Genomic DNA, 15945 nt, shown 5'->3' with positions numbered 1-15945 from the left:
TTGTGCCTAGAAAATAGTAATTTTGTTGATGTTGTGACGTCAAAAGGCTTTGTTGCATGATGGGTGTATTGCCCTAGACCAGCCAGTATTACACGTGTAGGTATGAGAGAATAAATCATATAGATATAGGATCTTACATGAGTGTTCATTCCATATGAGGTGTTATGAAACAATTCAAAGAAGTTTTTGTTTTTCCGAGCCTTGACGAGCAAAAATTAATCTCATATGAAATGAACACAAATTTAAGATACTTTTTATCACAAAACAGCAAATACCTACTAAACAAATATTTCACGTCAAGAAATGTATTCCGAAAATCTAGCAGAGGCCGCCATTTTGCCCCGCCGTCATTGTAATCCTGACGTCACGTCATTTTCTTGGCGTTATTTTATTGTTTCCATCTGACGACACGATTAAATTCCAGCCAATGAAATTCGCTCCAGGTCATATTACACTAGTGACATACGCAAAAATATTACAAGGGCAAAATCACTGGATATATACGTCACTCTGTTTGTGATCGCCAAAGGAAGGCCTGTTTAATTGTTGGTCAGTTCAAGGTTTTTCCTGCTAGGCTGCCTTCAGTTTTACAATGAGATAGTCCAGGGGTGATTATAACGAAAATGAAAGTAACCTCTGGGGTATCGAAGATGCCGTTAATATATATGAATCAGCCAATCAGAAACGACCTTTCAAACGGCAACGTCATTTCCCTTTTATCGGCTGGTAAAGGCGACGTGATAAGATGATGAACGTTCTTCTCCTTCTGATTTTAAAGTCACATTCAAAGGCCTGACCATACAAGTATATTAATAAGGGAGAGAGTGGTTTGTAAAAAATGTTAAATGAAGGTGAATCCTACATGTACATGAATACTTAAACAGTGTTCAATAGGCGACGATTCTGTTTTCGTCAGATAAACAAAATTATCAGTGTGACCTATATATATGTAGCTGTATAAATACTAGCTAGCTTGTTTTATAAACCATTAAAATCCGGATAATTGTAACACGATAACAGGAATTAAATTCTTTGACAAAATCAAACGATATTTTCTATCTCATAACCATCATGGCCAGTTGCCCTGGAATGCCTTATGGCTCACGATGAGCGCCTACATGTATCTACACATGTACACTTATACTTGACCACGTTTATCTGTTGACTGTACCATACCCCATATAGAGCCCCACATACAGAAAACATGTGTGTACATTGCCTTGCCGAACTAAGAGGCAGGCCAGCCCAGTTTATCACAGATTAGAGTTGGTACTGACCCCCGGGCCAGCCTTTCTGTAAACACTTCAACAATGGCTGCTGCAGACGTTAGCAGGGATATACCCGATATTGAGGTAAGTCTCCGAAGTCTCCACTGTTCAGCATCCTAATTATTTATAGCCATGCTTCTTATACAAATGTATACAATATCAAAGATGAAATTTTATGTTTAATTTGTCAAATAGTTAATGGGTTTTCTAACACTTCAAAAGTAGATCCAGTCAGATACTGCGGGTTGTGTGTAATTTAATAGGAGATAATAGAAATAAACTTCATGACACAGTATCACATTATTTTAGTCGGATATTTTTCCTCTTCACTTTATGGTAATTATAATGTAAGGCTGAATATGTATCGTTAGGGTATGCATGCATACTGTCTTACATAAAATGAAGTATGGAATATCGCTTTGTTATGCTGTCTATAGAGGATCCGATACATGTATCTCAGAATGTTAGCAGAGCTCGATATCTACTAGTCAACTTGATTTATGACAGGCTTGAAGATCTTTACTAATTAATGAGAAAATCTTCTGCCTTACTATGACAGACTTGAGGATATCTACTGCCTTTCTGTGAAAGACTTAGGGATATCTACTGTCTAACTGTGACAGACTTGAGGATATCTACTGCCTTACTATGACAGACTTGAGGATATCTACTGCCTTACTATGACATACTTGAGGATATCTACTGCCTTTTTATGACAGACTTGAGGATATCTACTGCCTTTCTGTGAAAGACTTAGGGATATCTACTGTCTAAATGTGACAGACTTGAGGATATCTACTGCCTTACTGTGACAGACTTGAGGATATCTACTGCCTTTCTGTGACAGACTTGAGGATATCTACTGTCTAACTGCTACAGACTTGAGGATATCTACTGCCTTTCTGTGAAAGACTTAGGGATATCTACTGTCTAACTGTTACAGACTTGAGGATATCTACTGCCTTACTGTGACAGACTTGAGGATATCTACTGCCTTACTATGACAGACTTGAGGATATCTACTGCCTTACTATGACAGACTTGAGGATATCTACTGCCTTACTATGACAGACTTGAGGATATCTACTGCCTTACTATGACAGACTTGAGGATATCTACTGTCTTACTATGACAGACTTAAGGATATCTACTGCCTTACTATGACAGACTTGAGGATATCTACTGCCTTACTATGACAGACTTGAGGATATCTACTGCCTTACTATGACAGACTTGAGGTTATCTACTGCCTTACTATGACAGACTTGAGGATATCTACTGCCTTACTGTGACAGACTTGAGGATATCAACTGCCTTACTATGACAGACTTGAGGATATCTACTGCCTTTCTGTGAAAGACTTAGGGATATCTACTGTCTAACTGTTACAGACTTGAGGATATCTACTGCCTTACTGTGACAGACTTGAGGATATCTACTGTCTTACTGTGACAGACTTGAGGATATCTACTGCCTTACTGTGACAGACTTGAGGATATCTACTGTCTAACTGTGACAGACTTGAGGATATCTACTGCCTTACTATGACAGACTTGAGGATATCTACTGTCTAACTGTGACAGACTTGAGGATATCTACTGCCTTACTATGACAGACTTGAGGATATCTACTGCCTTACTGTGACAGACTTATGGATATCTCTTCTTTTTGATTCTGAGATATTGAGAAGCTTGATTTTGAATTAACTATTAGAGATAGTATATTATAAAATACCATTGATGCATTGTACTCAACAGTAAGAAATTGTTTCAATAGTTTCTTCATGCCTTAACATTTGAGTGTCTAATTGTGTTTATTTGAATATTGAGGTTAACATCTTCTGTCGTATGATATTTTGACCAATCAACAGGATGTGAGCATGTGTCATATATCCTTACTTGTCATCCTGATGGCTTAGGATTGGACCCTGGTTAAGCTAAATTTTCACACAATGTATAAAACAAGTATTGATTCTAATATACACCCATAAATCAGACTTTGATATGTTTACAGTGTCCTACTGTAATACAGTAAAAAACCACCAGGTGATAAGGATGGGTTGTGTTTTAGTAAACATCCTGTTCTACCTTTAGACTTTGTCCTTTACCTCTGAGTTCTAGAAGAAAACCATCAACAATTAAGCTGTCAGTAAACATACTTATTTGAAGTAGTCTTTTCAAATTTCAGCGCAAATGCAAACAAATGTAAATTATGATTTGTTAGGGCTGATATAAATTAGTGCAATCCAGTACAGTAATTCATTATACCGGAAATACCTGTTTACAATTTAGTGCTGTTCTTGAAGCACTCCAAATTAAGACGGGGCGAAAAGCATTAAAATAAAACTATCACTGAAATAATCTGATGACAGTATATAACACAATGCCCTAGACAAATACTGACCTCATAGCACTAGATTCTAGCCAACATGTGTCTCATCTATCATAGTTAGGCCGAGTGCAACATGACCTACTATCAATTAACCAGAACCTAAATTCTGAGTTCCTGGTAGTATAAATAGGGGAGAATTGTTTACCAACCTATTTCCATATATACCCTAGGTCATTTTTTTATATGAAATACATTGTTTGTTGTATACCAGACAATCTGTAGTAGCATCATTTCAGTGTGGAATTCAAATTTTTAAATGTATATCTGTAATATGATAATTCAACCCGTTGTTAAATTTGTCTAGTGTCAAGTAACTGACACCCAATTTGCTCCTCAAATTACATACGCACACTCTTCTAAAATATATTGTTTCAATTTTGATTCAGTAATTAATATCGAAATTAAATAGCTTGGAGTATTTCTTAAGAAAAGTCAATTACATGACCTTGTTGCAGCTCAAATTACATTGTTGTTATTTTATATCTCAATGTTGCTGTAATCTTTTATGAAGGCCATACACATGTAGTATTTACCCTGCTGTTCAAAATATTTTTTAATGAGATGATATAAGTTTTAATCATCAATGTATTTTAGTCTATCATCCACTGAAAAATTCCCATTTACACCCCTGTTCTTCAATTTCCTACTTTTCAGCTGGTTTTATCCAGACTTGTTGAAGGTCATTTCTAACTTATTAGTTAAGCCCCTGTAGACCCTCACTGTGTAAGTTTCACTGCTGTTGATGCCATGCCAGATGTGTTGTTGCTACTATTTGGGTTAGATCTGATAAGACTCAGCTTTTCAGGAGGGAAACATGCATTCATTCTAATCAACTAGGTCCCTAAGCTCCCAGATAGGATTTATTGTACATAATCCAAAGTGATAATGAGGGTAAATAAATGATGTAAATATATCAACTTGTTATTGGCTATAAAGTTCAAGGTGAAAAAGTTAAAGCAAAGCGCAGTACCACCCTCTTTCTCTGCTCCAAAACAAGTGTGACCTTCTGATGTTCAAAACGAGTGACCTAGTCCTTCAAACACAGTGTTTTTGTTTTGATTTTGTAAGTTTTGTTTCTCAAATTCTTCTAGAAAGAAAGTACAATATCTTTCCATTACTGTCCATTTAATGTCTTTTCTAAATGGAGGTCAGAAAAATCACTTATGTAACCAACTCTTACATTACAATTTCATCCCCAGCCTGGTCGCCATCTTCAACTCTTACATTACAATTTCATCCCCAGCCTGGTCGCCATCTTCACTCCACCACCCCCCTCCTCCTTCTACCTCCCACCAACCTCCTTACCCTCAGGTCTCAGGGATATGTCTGAATGTTATATACCACCCATACAGACCAGTGTTTGGTAATAAATCAGACAGTACTAATGTTGTAGAGACTTGTATGTGGTTGCTGTTATTTATATGAGCTGGTACTTGTATATATGTTGTTACATAAAGTCTCATATATTCAATATTACAAAAGAAGCCCAAAATGTGTGTTCATATACAAATGATTTCTGTTGAGAAATAATAGAATTTGTGAGTTTGCTTATTAGACTTCGATCCATTTGCATCATTGTCTTTTTTTTTAAATTAATGTTTACTACACAAATACACATGTAATGTGAAATATACAAGAAATGATAATCTGGTACATCTGTATACATTTCTAAATCAATATTCAATCATACAGATAATAATAATGATATTTTAGTTGGTTATTCAGTGAAATCAGTGTTTAATCATATGCATTTAAACCAGGGAAGAAAATAAAAATAAACATTAAACAAAAGGAGACAATCTAGAATAACTTTTAAATCATAAATGAAACAAAAAAAACCTATGCGGGAGACAATTTCTTTGATTTTGTGAAACAAGTGTTAAACATGTAAAAAAAAGGGGAGACAATTTGTAATGATTATATGATACAAGTGTTAAAACATGTAAACAAGGGGAGACAATTTGTTATGATTATATGATACAAGTGTTAAAACATGTAAACAAGGGGAGACAATTTGTTATGATTATATGATACAAGTGTTAAAACATGTAAACAAGGGGAGACAATTTGTTATGATTATATGATACAAGTGTTAAAACATGTAAACTAGGGGAGACAATCTGTTATGATTTTATGATACAAGTGTTAAAACATGTAAACAAGGGGAGACAATTTGTTATGATTATATGATACAAGTGTTAAAACATGTAAACAAGGGGAGACAATCTGCTATGATTATATGATACAAGTGTTAAAACATGTAAACAAAGGGAGACAATCTGTTATCATTTTGTGAAACAAGTGTTAAAACATGTAAACAAGGGGAGACAATTTGTTATGATTATATGATACAAGTGTTTAAACATGTAAATAAGAGGAGACAATCTGTTATGATTATATGATACAAGTGTTAAAACATGTAAACAAAGGGAGACAATCTGTTATCATTTTGTGATACAAGTGTTAAAACATGTAAACAAGGGGAGACAATTTGTTATGATTATACGATACAAGTGTTTAAACATGTAAATAAGAGGAGACAATCTGTTATGATTTTATGATACAAGTGTTAAAACATGTAAACAAGGGGAGACAATTTGTTATGATTATGTGATACAATTGTTAAAACATGTAAACAAGGGGAGACAATTTGTTATGATTATATGATACAAGTGTTAAAACATGTAAACAAGGGGAGACAATCTGTTATGATTATAGGATTCAAGTGTTAAATCTGATATGATTATGTGAAATAGGTGTAAAATCATTCATAAAAACAGAGAAGATAATCTGGTATATTTCAGTGAAAACAATTTAAATAATTTAAGATCACTTTCGACTAGAGTTGAAATAAGGACTAGAATACACTTCTAATTCATCAGAAGAAATAGAAAGATATTGATCCATACATTTGAACTGACATTTCAATTTCACTCTGAGATAATAATTAAACTTTAGCTTTAGATCTTTCTTTGCTGTTCTAGTAATTAGTGCGACCTTGACCTTGATGTTACAGAATATCTTGGCCTTGAACCCAAGAGTCCTTCACAGTGCAAGTGTAGTACCAAGTGCTGTTACTAAGAAGAACAAGAAACACTGGAAAAGGAACAACGAGAAAGGATGCTCGGTAGGGGGTTATGTAATGTATCAAAATGTTAAATTCTTTAACTCAAGAATGTCTCAAAAAGCATGTTGAATTCAAGATATTTCATTATCCTTGCCCAACATTGCACAACTCATAACTTAATTTAATGAGTACTCTGAACGAGTAAAATTTCATTGAATATTGATTAAAAGAAGACCACTTTACTCAGATCCCTGGATGATGTAAAGAGTTTTTTAGCCCACCATCATCAGATGGTGGGCTATTCAAATCGCCTTTCGTCCGTGGTCTGTCGTCCGTCCGTCCTTCCGTCCGTCCGTTAACAATTCTTGTTACCGCTATTTCTCAGAAAGTACTGAAGGGATCTTTCTCAAATTTCATATGTAGGTTCCCCTAGGGCCCTAGTTGTGCATATTGCATTTTGGGACCGATCGGTCATCAAGATGGACGACAGGTGGCCATCTTGGATTTTGATAATTAAAGTTTGTAACCGCTATTTCTCAAAAAGTACTGAAGATATCGTTCACAAATTTCATATGAAGGTTCCCCAAGGACCCTAGTTGTGCATATTGTTATATTAAAACAAGATGGCCGACCGACGGCCATATTGTATTTTGATTTTTAAAGTTTGTTACCGCAATTTCTCAGAAAGTAATGAAGGGATCTTTCTCAAATTTTATGTGTATGTTCCCCTTGTACCCTAGTTGTGCATAGTACCTTTTAGGACTGATGCATAATGCCTTTCGGGACTGATCGGTAAACAAGATGGCCAACCGGCCGCCATCTTAGATTTCATTGTTGAAGTTTGTTACCACTATTTCTTAGAAAGTGCTATAGCGATCTGTCTCAAATTTTATATGTCGTGTGTTTGAAAAAGTTTGAAAAGCAGGGAAAAGTTCCCTCTTTCCATTGTCAAACATAAATCATTCTTTGGTGGGCGCCTAGATCCCTCTCTTGTTCTTTACTTTCATAACTCCATGTTCTATCAATACCTAAAAGATCTTACACGAGTGTTCATTTCATATGAGATTTTATGTAATGAGTCTAAGAAGTTTTATTTTTGCCAGCCATGAAATGAACACAAATTTAAAATACTTTTTATCACATAACTACAAATACCTGCATACAAAAGAATTTACGCCAAGATGTACATTGTATTCCGAATATCCAGCAGAGGCCGCCATTTTGTCCCGTCGTCCTCGTAATCTTGACGTCACGTAATTTTTCCTGACGTCATTTAATTGTTTCTGTCTGACGTCACAATGAATTTCCAGTCAATGAAAATCTCTACAGGTCATATTACACTAGTGACATATGCAAAAATATTACACGGGCAAAATCACTGGATATCAGGAGGATTATGTGAGAAATATATATACGTCGTTCTCTTTGTAATCTGCAAAGGAAGGCCTGTTGTTGTGATAAAAATATTTTTATTGATCCGTTAATTCTATTAAAAATAACTTTAAATTTCAAAAATTTTCTGCATGTATTTTTTTCACGGACAGAAGCATGAGGATTATATTTGTCCATAAGATATAATGGGATAAATTCACAAATAAGCCCTTTTCGATCTAAAGGCAACAGCTTTCACAAAAACCAATAGAATTTGAGGTTTCTGAATACAGAATAAATATAGATAAAAAGTGAAAATGCAAACATGTCAGACGGAACAAAATTGCCCATTTAATTTAACGATGCATCCTTTTCGTATGTATACAATATATGGAAACAATGCGCCATATCAACCCTGGTAGGGAAATACATACATCATCACCAACATACCATTAGACGATCAATCACTATAAGATAGTGTCTTCTATCGTCAGACTAGTTCTTCTCTTGAAGGTAAAGTTTGACATGGACCATAATTAGGACTACGGCGCCTTCTACATTAACCCTTTTTTGTTTTATTTGTTTAACGTCCTATTAACAGCCAAGGTCATTTAACCCCTTAACTCCCAACTACGCATTTCTACGCATTTTCGTGTCGGTGTTAGAAAAATCGCAATATCTCCCTTATTTGTTGAGCTATCGGGATACTGTTTACATCCTGTAAAACTACAGAAAATAGCCGACAACTTTTGTTCTGAGAAAAAAATCATATGGCATCGTCTTTTTTCTCTTTCAATGAGTTAAAAATTCATGCCAACTTAATTCCGAGCATTTTTAAATTGTTGACGTCGTGTGTCAGACGGCGTAATCGCCGGAGCGAAGATTCGACATTGTATCTCGAATTATGCAACAAGTAGCAAGAAATAATACTTGTATTTCACGGATTTTGTAGTTGATAATGTCAATTTTATGTGTGACTAATTATATTGAAAGAAATTCGTTCTAACATTATTTTTTCTCGTAGCATTAGTACATGTAATAAGTACCATGTGTACTACACAGTAAACTTCGACGAAATCCTAATACAAAATAAGCAAAATGTCTATTTACCATACATACCAAGAAAGCCGAGAAACCACTGGTCAAAATACACAAATTTTTAATTCATTACATGCCGAAATAAGTTTTCTATTGCCTCTACAAATCTGCTAGTAGTTTCGACGAAAATCGCGGTCCGGTACAATTTCTAATATGTTGACGTCATCGGTACAAAACAAGCACCTGTGCGAGGAAGATGGGCATCGATTCTGAGTTGATTTTTTCAAACGATATAAATATAAGATAAAATTTACACAAGAAATATATTAAATTTATCATTAGAATAATGAATTTTAAAACATTGTTTGACGAAGAACAAGAATTATATGATGCTGACGACAGCGATATCTATTTATAGTAGTAGGGTATTTCCTGACCAGGACAGCCACTTTCGATTTACAACACGGGCCATGTGCAAATGTATGTGGACATTTTACCTAAATCGTTACCAAAAAAAACATGACCAACCTTCTGTTTAGGATATTCAACAAACAAACTTTGAAGTGATATCGACGTTATTGATGATACAAGCCTACATAACAGTTGTTATGAACTTACATTGACAGCTGAATTATACTGTAACTGCACCAAGGATTCCAAGGCACATTTATGTTGAGTAAGTATATTTGAATTTCTCTTTACAAAAATATACAAAATGCATTATCAGGTTGTAATTCTAGAGCAAAATTCATAAGCATGAACTGCACTGTGATATCATTCATTGTATATAAAGTATAGCATGTTTCATATTATAAATATAGGTACACCCCCCCCCCCCCCCAACACACACACAATTGTAAATGGTTTCAGTTATATTTTATGTATAACTGGTAAGATGTATAAGTACTGTGTACATGGACCATGTATACATTTGTAGGCGGTATTCAAACTTGAAGTTGATCAATCCCTCAGTTCAAGGTTTACATACATGTACTTCAATGATCTGTCTCTTCATTATTTACTATAGAATACCAGAAATTGATACCCAGAGGATTTATGTGCAAGAAAAACATGTTATATTACATTAGTTAAATTGTGAAGAAAAAGATAAAATTAAAATACATGTAATCTGCACCTGATGCTCAGAGTAACCAGAGTTTCTTCCAACTCTAACACCACATAATAGCCATTCTATAGTATGATTTGTCACTTCACTTAGCCTGGCAATAGATCTAGAGTCATTGGAACCAGAATAATCTTGTTATGCAGATGGAAACTGGAATGGTGATTTTATTTTTAATTTGAAACATTGTAAGAGATTCTGTACCTGAACTTTATATAATTATATGGATGGAATACCTGACCAGATTAAAAACACCAATGCATCTGCAATAGCTGAATATGATTATTCATACTGTATTATGTTTTTCAGTCTCTAATATGTCCAAGCCTTTTGAAATGAGAGTAATGTAAAAAAAATCAAATCTGACATGAATATTTCATCTTCTTTTCAGAATTTTTTCTTACCTGTAATGATCAATTATCGAATTATACTGCCAACCAGAAGTTTTAATGGAAGATTAGTGAAAAGATTGATTGCTAGATTGTATTACTGCAAAGGTAAGAGCAAACATATTTCTTAAGTTCAATTAATCAGTAATGGATCACAGGGCCTTGGCACAAAATTTTTAACCAACAGTATACATATATAAATTATATTATCATAAATAGGTATACTCAGTCTGTTGGGTAAAAAACAATCCGTACCAGGTCCCTGTGTCAAGAGTTGTTTTTTTTTTTTTTTTTTTTTTTGGGGGGGGGGGGGGGTTGGAAACTTATTTTGGATAATTTTATATATATATATATAAAAAGGTGCTTTCACCATTTCTTATATTCATTATCACACCTTGGAATTTATACCAAAAGTTTTATCTTTATTAGTCTAAGATCTATTTTTAAGTGTAACTTTCTAAGCTGTAGTGTATTCAATATGAGCAAGATTTTTTTTTAAAAAGGTATTTAATTACATACATATAACATGTGTACACATGTATTTATACTTAGTTACTTAGAGTGTACCATACATTTCATTTGATGTTTGTACAACCAGGGACTGCCATTCAAATGATTTTATGGTTCTGGATGTTTTTTACAATGTTTGTTTTATTGAAAACTTACAGGTACATCAGTTTGGACTACATGTATATGGACATCAGTGGGTGACAACCTTAGGAAGATAACCAATTTCCTGTTATGAAACTGAAACTCAGCCAGTTCATCACCATTTTCCAATCTGCATTATTAAAAATACCATACCTGTATCTGACTTTTGAGTTCTTTCTGATTTAATTCATACAGTTGTGAACTTTTACAAGTTACTGTGTTAAAAAAATAAAACATGACAGACACAATATATAGATACATGCACATGGATATTCTATACATACATAATGCAACCAAAGGCCAAAGATACAAGATATATGTATGTGTCTACAATTCTGACAAGTCACAACACACATGTGCATGTATAGATATACGGACACCTCATAATGTAATACAGTACTAGTATTGCCCGTAAAAAGAGGTGTCTAAGGCCTGTGGTAGACGCCATATATAAATATATATATATATATCTGCAATATGATCAAGACAACATACATGTACATGTATATGTTTGTAAATACAGCAGTGTATCTATGAAATGGACAAGACATATATATATGGTGCAGTGTCTACAAACTAAACAAGACATATCACAGTACATGTATGTACATTTGTATACATGTATATGGGGATTTAGTGGATGGGGGCTCCTGTCCTATAAATTACAATGGACATGTATATGTAGTATATAGATGTATAGATACTGCAGTGTATCTACAATATGGACCATACATAAAACATACTTGTATAGATACTGCAGTGTATCTACAATATGGACTATACATAAAACATACTTGTATAGATACTGCAGTGTATCTACAATATGGACTATACATAAAACATACTTGTATAGATACTGCAGTGTATCTACAATATGGACTATACATAAAACATACTTGTATAGATACTGCAGTGTATCTACAATATGGACTATACATAAAACATACTTGTATAGATACTGCAGTGTATCTACAATAAGGTAAAGACATAACACATACATGTTTGTAGACAATGTATACAATGTAATATGGTAAAGATACATGTTTGTAGACACTGCATGCAATGGATCTATAATATGGTACATGTATTACATGGTGTCTACAATAATGGCAAAGTATATCACACATATACACACGAATATGCACGCTGCATTTTGTTTGTAAATGCATCCATGTATATTTGGGGGAAAGTGGGGGTTTCTACCATATAAACTTGTCTTTTTGGTTATGAAGCAATATAGGACCGGACATAGAACACACAGATAATAAATGATGAATAGAGATGGGTTTTTTCCTATCAATATAAGATATGTACATGCAAATTATCATGAGTGCATGTAAAAGTAAAATACACAATTTATGTCCATGAAAGCACACTTGTCTACTTGTCTTTTAAATCTGAATTGATTTATTTTGTTGATGGATATTGATACTTTTGTGTGGATAAATTAAAGAAACTGACACTATATAAATGGATAAATAGTTGCCTTGTTAACTTAAAATTACTGCAGTATAGGTATGTCTTGCATTGCATTTTTTCGTACATCGAGTACATATATATTTAGACATCTTATCTAAACATCTTGATTTGGGAGAACACACGCATACCTATTTGTAAGTCGTCTTGCTACGATGACAAAGGAAATGATTGATATGAAATAATGTTATACTGGTGATTGTTGGCGTTCCAAAAAAAATGAATTGATCTGAGTATGAATATAAATATTTAATGTTGTAAACAGTAACATGTCAAACAAACAATTTTGCAACACAATACATTTTTTTCGATGTGTTATTCGACTGAAACCCATGGAAATGGTTCTATCAGCGCAAAACTGCATTTTTTCGTAGTTTATATTTTGGTTGCCATGGTAACATTTTTTACGCAAAAAAATAATGATTTGATACTCATTCTGGCCACGTCCTCTTTTGAAATTAATATGAAAGTTAAAAGATTACTAATTATATATATAAGCCTGATATATAAATTAAACTTTCTGTAGTCGAAGCAAGACAGGTAAAACACTGATTTTAACATTTTCATAAATCTTCGGTTTTAAATGTTGTTGGTTACCATGGTAACATTAAAAATTAAATTGAAATTATGGCATTCAATAAAATGTTCAACCCTTCTGCAATAATATACTTGATGATCAGGTTGAAGAATGGACATTTAAATAAGTTTCGTTATCTTAAGAGTGATAAATGTAGGAAACTTTAACTTTTTTGTCAGATTCCAAAGTTTCGGTTGCCATGGTAACATAATTAATGTGAAAACATTATTTTTCTTACAAAATTTGAAAAGGTTGTGATCTAAAGTTTCTAAATATATATGGGTTGATTACCAAAATTGTTGATGCAAAAGGGTGAAAAATCACTTTGAAAGAAAATGTCGGATTTTCGGGAACTCTGCTAAAAATTCTTGGGAGTTAAGGGGTTAAAGGGGTTTTGATACATATCACCAAATTTCACATACCATGTGATACCTGATAATGTATGTGCTGGACTATTGTTTCTATTGATGGTGTAATGACATCACAAGAAGATATACCGCGCTAATGTCATTTCAGAAGGAACATCGCAAAGAATTACATTCCATTACTACCAGAGACACTAGCCCTGTACATACGTATTTTTGATGTAATTAAATGTTATGAATAAACCTTTGATATGAAGGTTGAAGGAAATATTCAATTATATGAAATATACATACATATATTAAACTCAGTTAGAGATAAATTTCTTATCGAAAGTGATTATCAGCTTGAAATATTTCAAATTTCATTTTCAGTCTTGTGAGTCCAAGGAGAATAATTTTTCTGATATCAAACACACAACTCTGAGTGAGAGAGGGGCTTTAAGAGAGGCGGCAAGGTAGGTATTTCTCCCTTAATCCTTCTTTCTATCACAATCACTATTTCTTCTTTCCCTCTATCCTTCAGCTACCCTGTTATATATGGTGATTAAGATAATTGATAAACTTTTACAATGAGTTTATTAATTTTGATCCATTTACAGTTCAACATAACTGAGATTAGTATACAAATTTTGAAAGCAGCGTTAACATGTTTTTCTCTTTTGGAAAACGCATCTTGAAAAATTGTGTTATTGCTTACCTTTATGAGAACATCTGTCACTTACATTATACATGTAGTAACTGAGTTACTGGCACTGGCAATATCATGAAAAGGAAAACTCGTGTTATAAATTTAAATGATTTTATACTTGAGATCGTTGTGCTATCATACACACTGCACTGTCAAAGCAAATGACTGATCGAGATATAGAGTAATAAAATTCAATGGATAAAAATTTCTTGATAACAAAGTTACCAGTGTCTTTCACACGATCTGCATCACAAGCTCTATATTTACCTGTATAAATATTTATATTTATTTCAAAATCACCTGTTAACCAGTTGTGATGTTATGTTAGGTTTTATATATATCAGGACATTTATGAATTATTTATGAGTTTGTATTATCCTTATGGTTTTGTGGGTGGTACACATATACCTGTGTGTATGCAGTTTCATGTCTTCTTTATTGGCCTCACCTGGACGTTTCTGAAATTTCATTTTGAATATATTTAGAAATTTTTCATATAAACAAATATTTCTGAAAAAAATCTGAATTAAACTAAATTCATTCATTCCTGGATTAATCTTTGATTTAGTAGAGTCTAAATGTGTCTCCAGGGGTGAATATATTTGTTAAAGTGCACAAGATGCATAGGATTAAAATACTGAAATTAAAAATATGTGAGATGTCTATAAGATTTAGATAAAGGAACAAATCTTTGTCACTGTTATATGTATAGTGAATGAAAGTGGTAACACTTTTAATAATCACAATCTAAACTTTCTTAGGTTTTAAGAAATACTCAACCTAAACTTTCTGAGGTTCTTTCTGAGAACTACTCAAGGTCATTTAGTAATTCAATCTTATGTCCCCTCATTGAATGAGGACGTACATTGATAGTGTAACCATTGTATTTTTGACCTTGGTTTCCTTTCCTGTTCTTTGGCATGTCGCTGATCCAGACTTAATTTGGATGATGGGGCATTTTATATTGCCTTACAGAAATTCCTAGTTTTGTGAAATTTGAATAATTTGAAGACCTTACATAATTTGCAACAATTTTGATTAGGAACCTTTTATTTGGAGTTGCACTACTAGCTCTCACTTATCTATCAATTGTGAATTCTTGAATCAGTGCTTTCTCATGAGAAACAGACCAGTCTTTGCTGTAGTGGAGTAGGTAGCAATATATATTATAGACACCAGTTATTCAAAGTGACTGTGTTCCAAAATGTCACTGTAAAAAAAGATCAAAAGGGAGATACAGATAGGCCAGAACACATTACCTATAATACCCTTACTGTTGTACCGGATATATGTTGATTTGACACTCTTCTATACATGTGTTCTGTTTGTGATACTAAAAGTTGCTTTTAGTTAATCCCACTAGTAGACTTTTCACTATAACCTTCTGAAGTATTGCAGAGGTCTTCCAGCCAAGACCTGTTGTTAACTAGGGGGCGATAATGGTTATAATTATAGTGCTTACATGAAGCTGAACAATTCTACAATAGATACAGGTGATGAGGTTATATCCTGTCTGTGTTTCAAACTAGGGGGAGATAATC

General features: G+C 33.5%; 1 protein-coding gene and 1 long non-coding RNA gene across 2 annotated transcripts in view; both read left to right on the top strand.

The window, feature by feature from the left end:
• Nucleotides 1–1033: 1033 nt before the first annotated feature.
• LOC138325607 (dihydropyrimidine dehydrogenase [NADP(+)]-like) overlaps nucleotides 1034–15945 on the top strand; it is a 32134-nt gene continuing 17222 nt past the window's right edge. Inside the window, exons 1-3 of the mRNA XM_069271377.1 lie at nucleotides 1034–1352; nucleotides 6676–6786; nucleotides 14089–14171. Coding sequence (XP_069127478.1) covers nucleotides 1311–1352; nucleotides 6676–6786; nucleotides 14089–14171 — 236 coding nt within the window. The 5' untranslated portion in view covers nucleotides 1034–1310. The remainder of the gene's footprint in view (nucleotides 1353–6675; nucleotides 6787–14088; nucleotides 14172–15945) is intronic.
• Nucleotides 8699–11456, top strand: LOC138325612 (uncharacterized). Its single transcript, XR_011208809.1, has 3 exons — nucleotides 8699–9811; nucleotides 10650–10755; nucleotides 11316–11456. It is a non-coding gene; the product is annotated as an uncharacterized lncRNA (long non-coding RNA).

The sequence above is a fragment of the Argopecten irradians genome, chromosome 6 (genome assembly GCF_041381155.1).
Source record: "Argopecten irradians isolate NY chromosome 6, Ai_NY, whole genome shotgun sequence".
Classification (NCBI taxonomy): Eukaryota; Metazoa; Mollusca; class Bivalvia; order Pectinida; family Pectinidae; genus Argopecten; species Argopecten irradians.
Note: the sequence above shows the minus strand (reverse complement) of the source record. Positions and strands in the feature narration are given on the sequence as shown.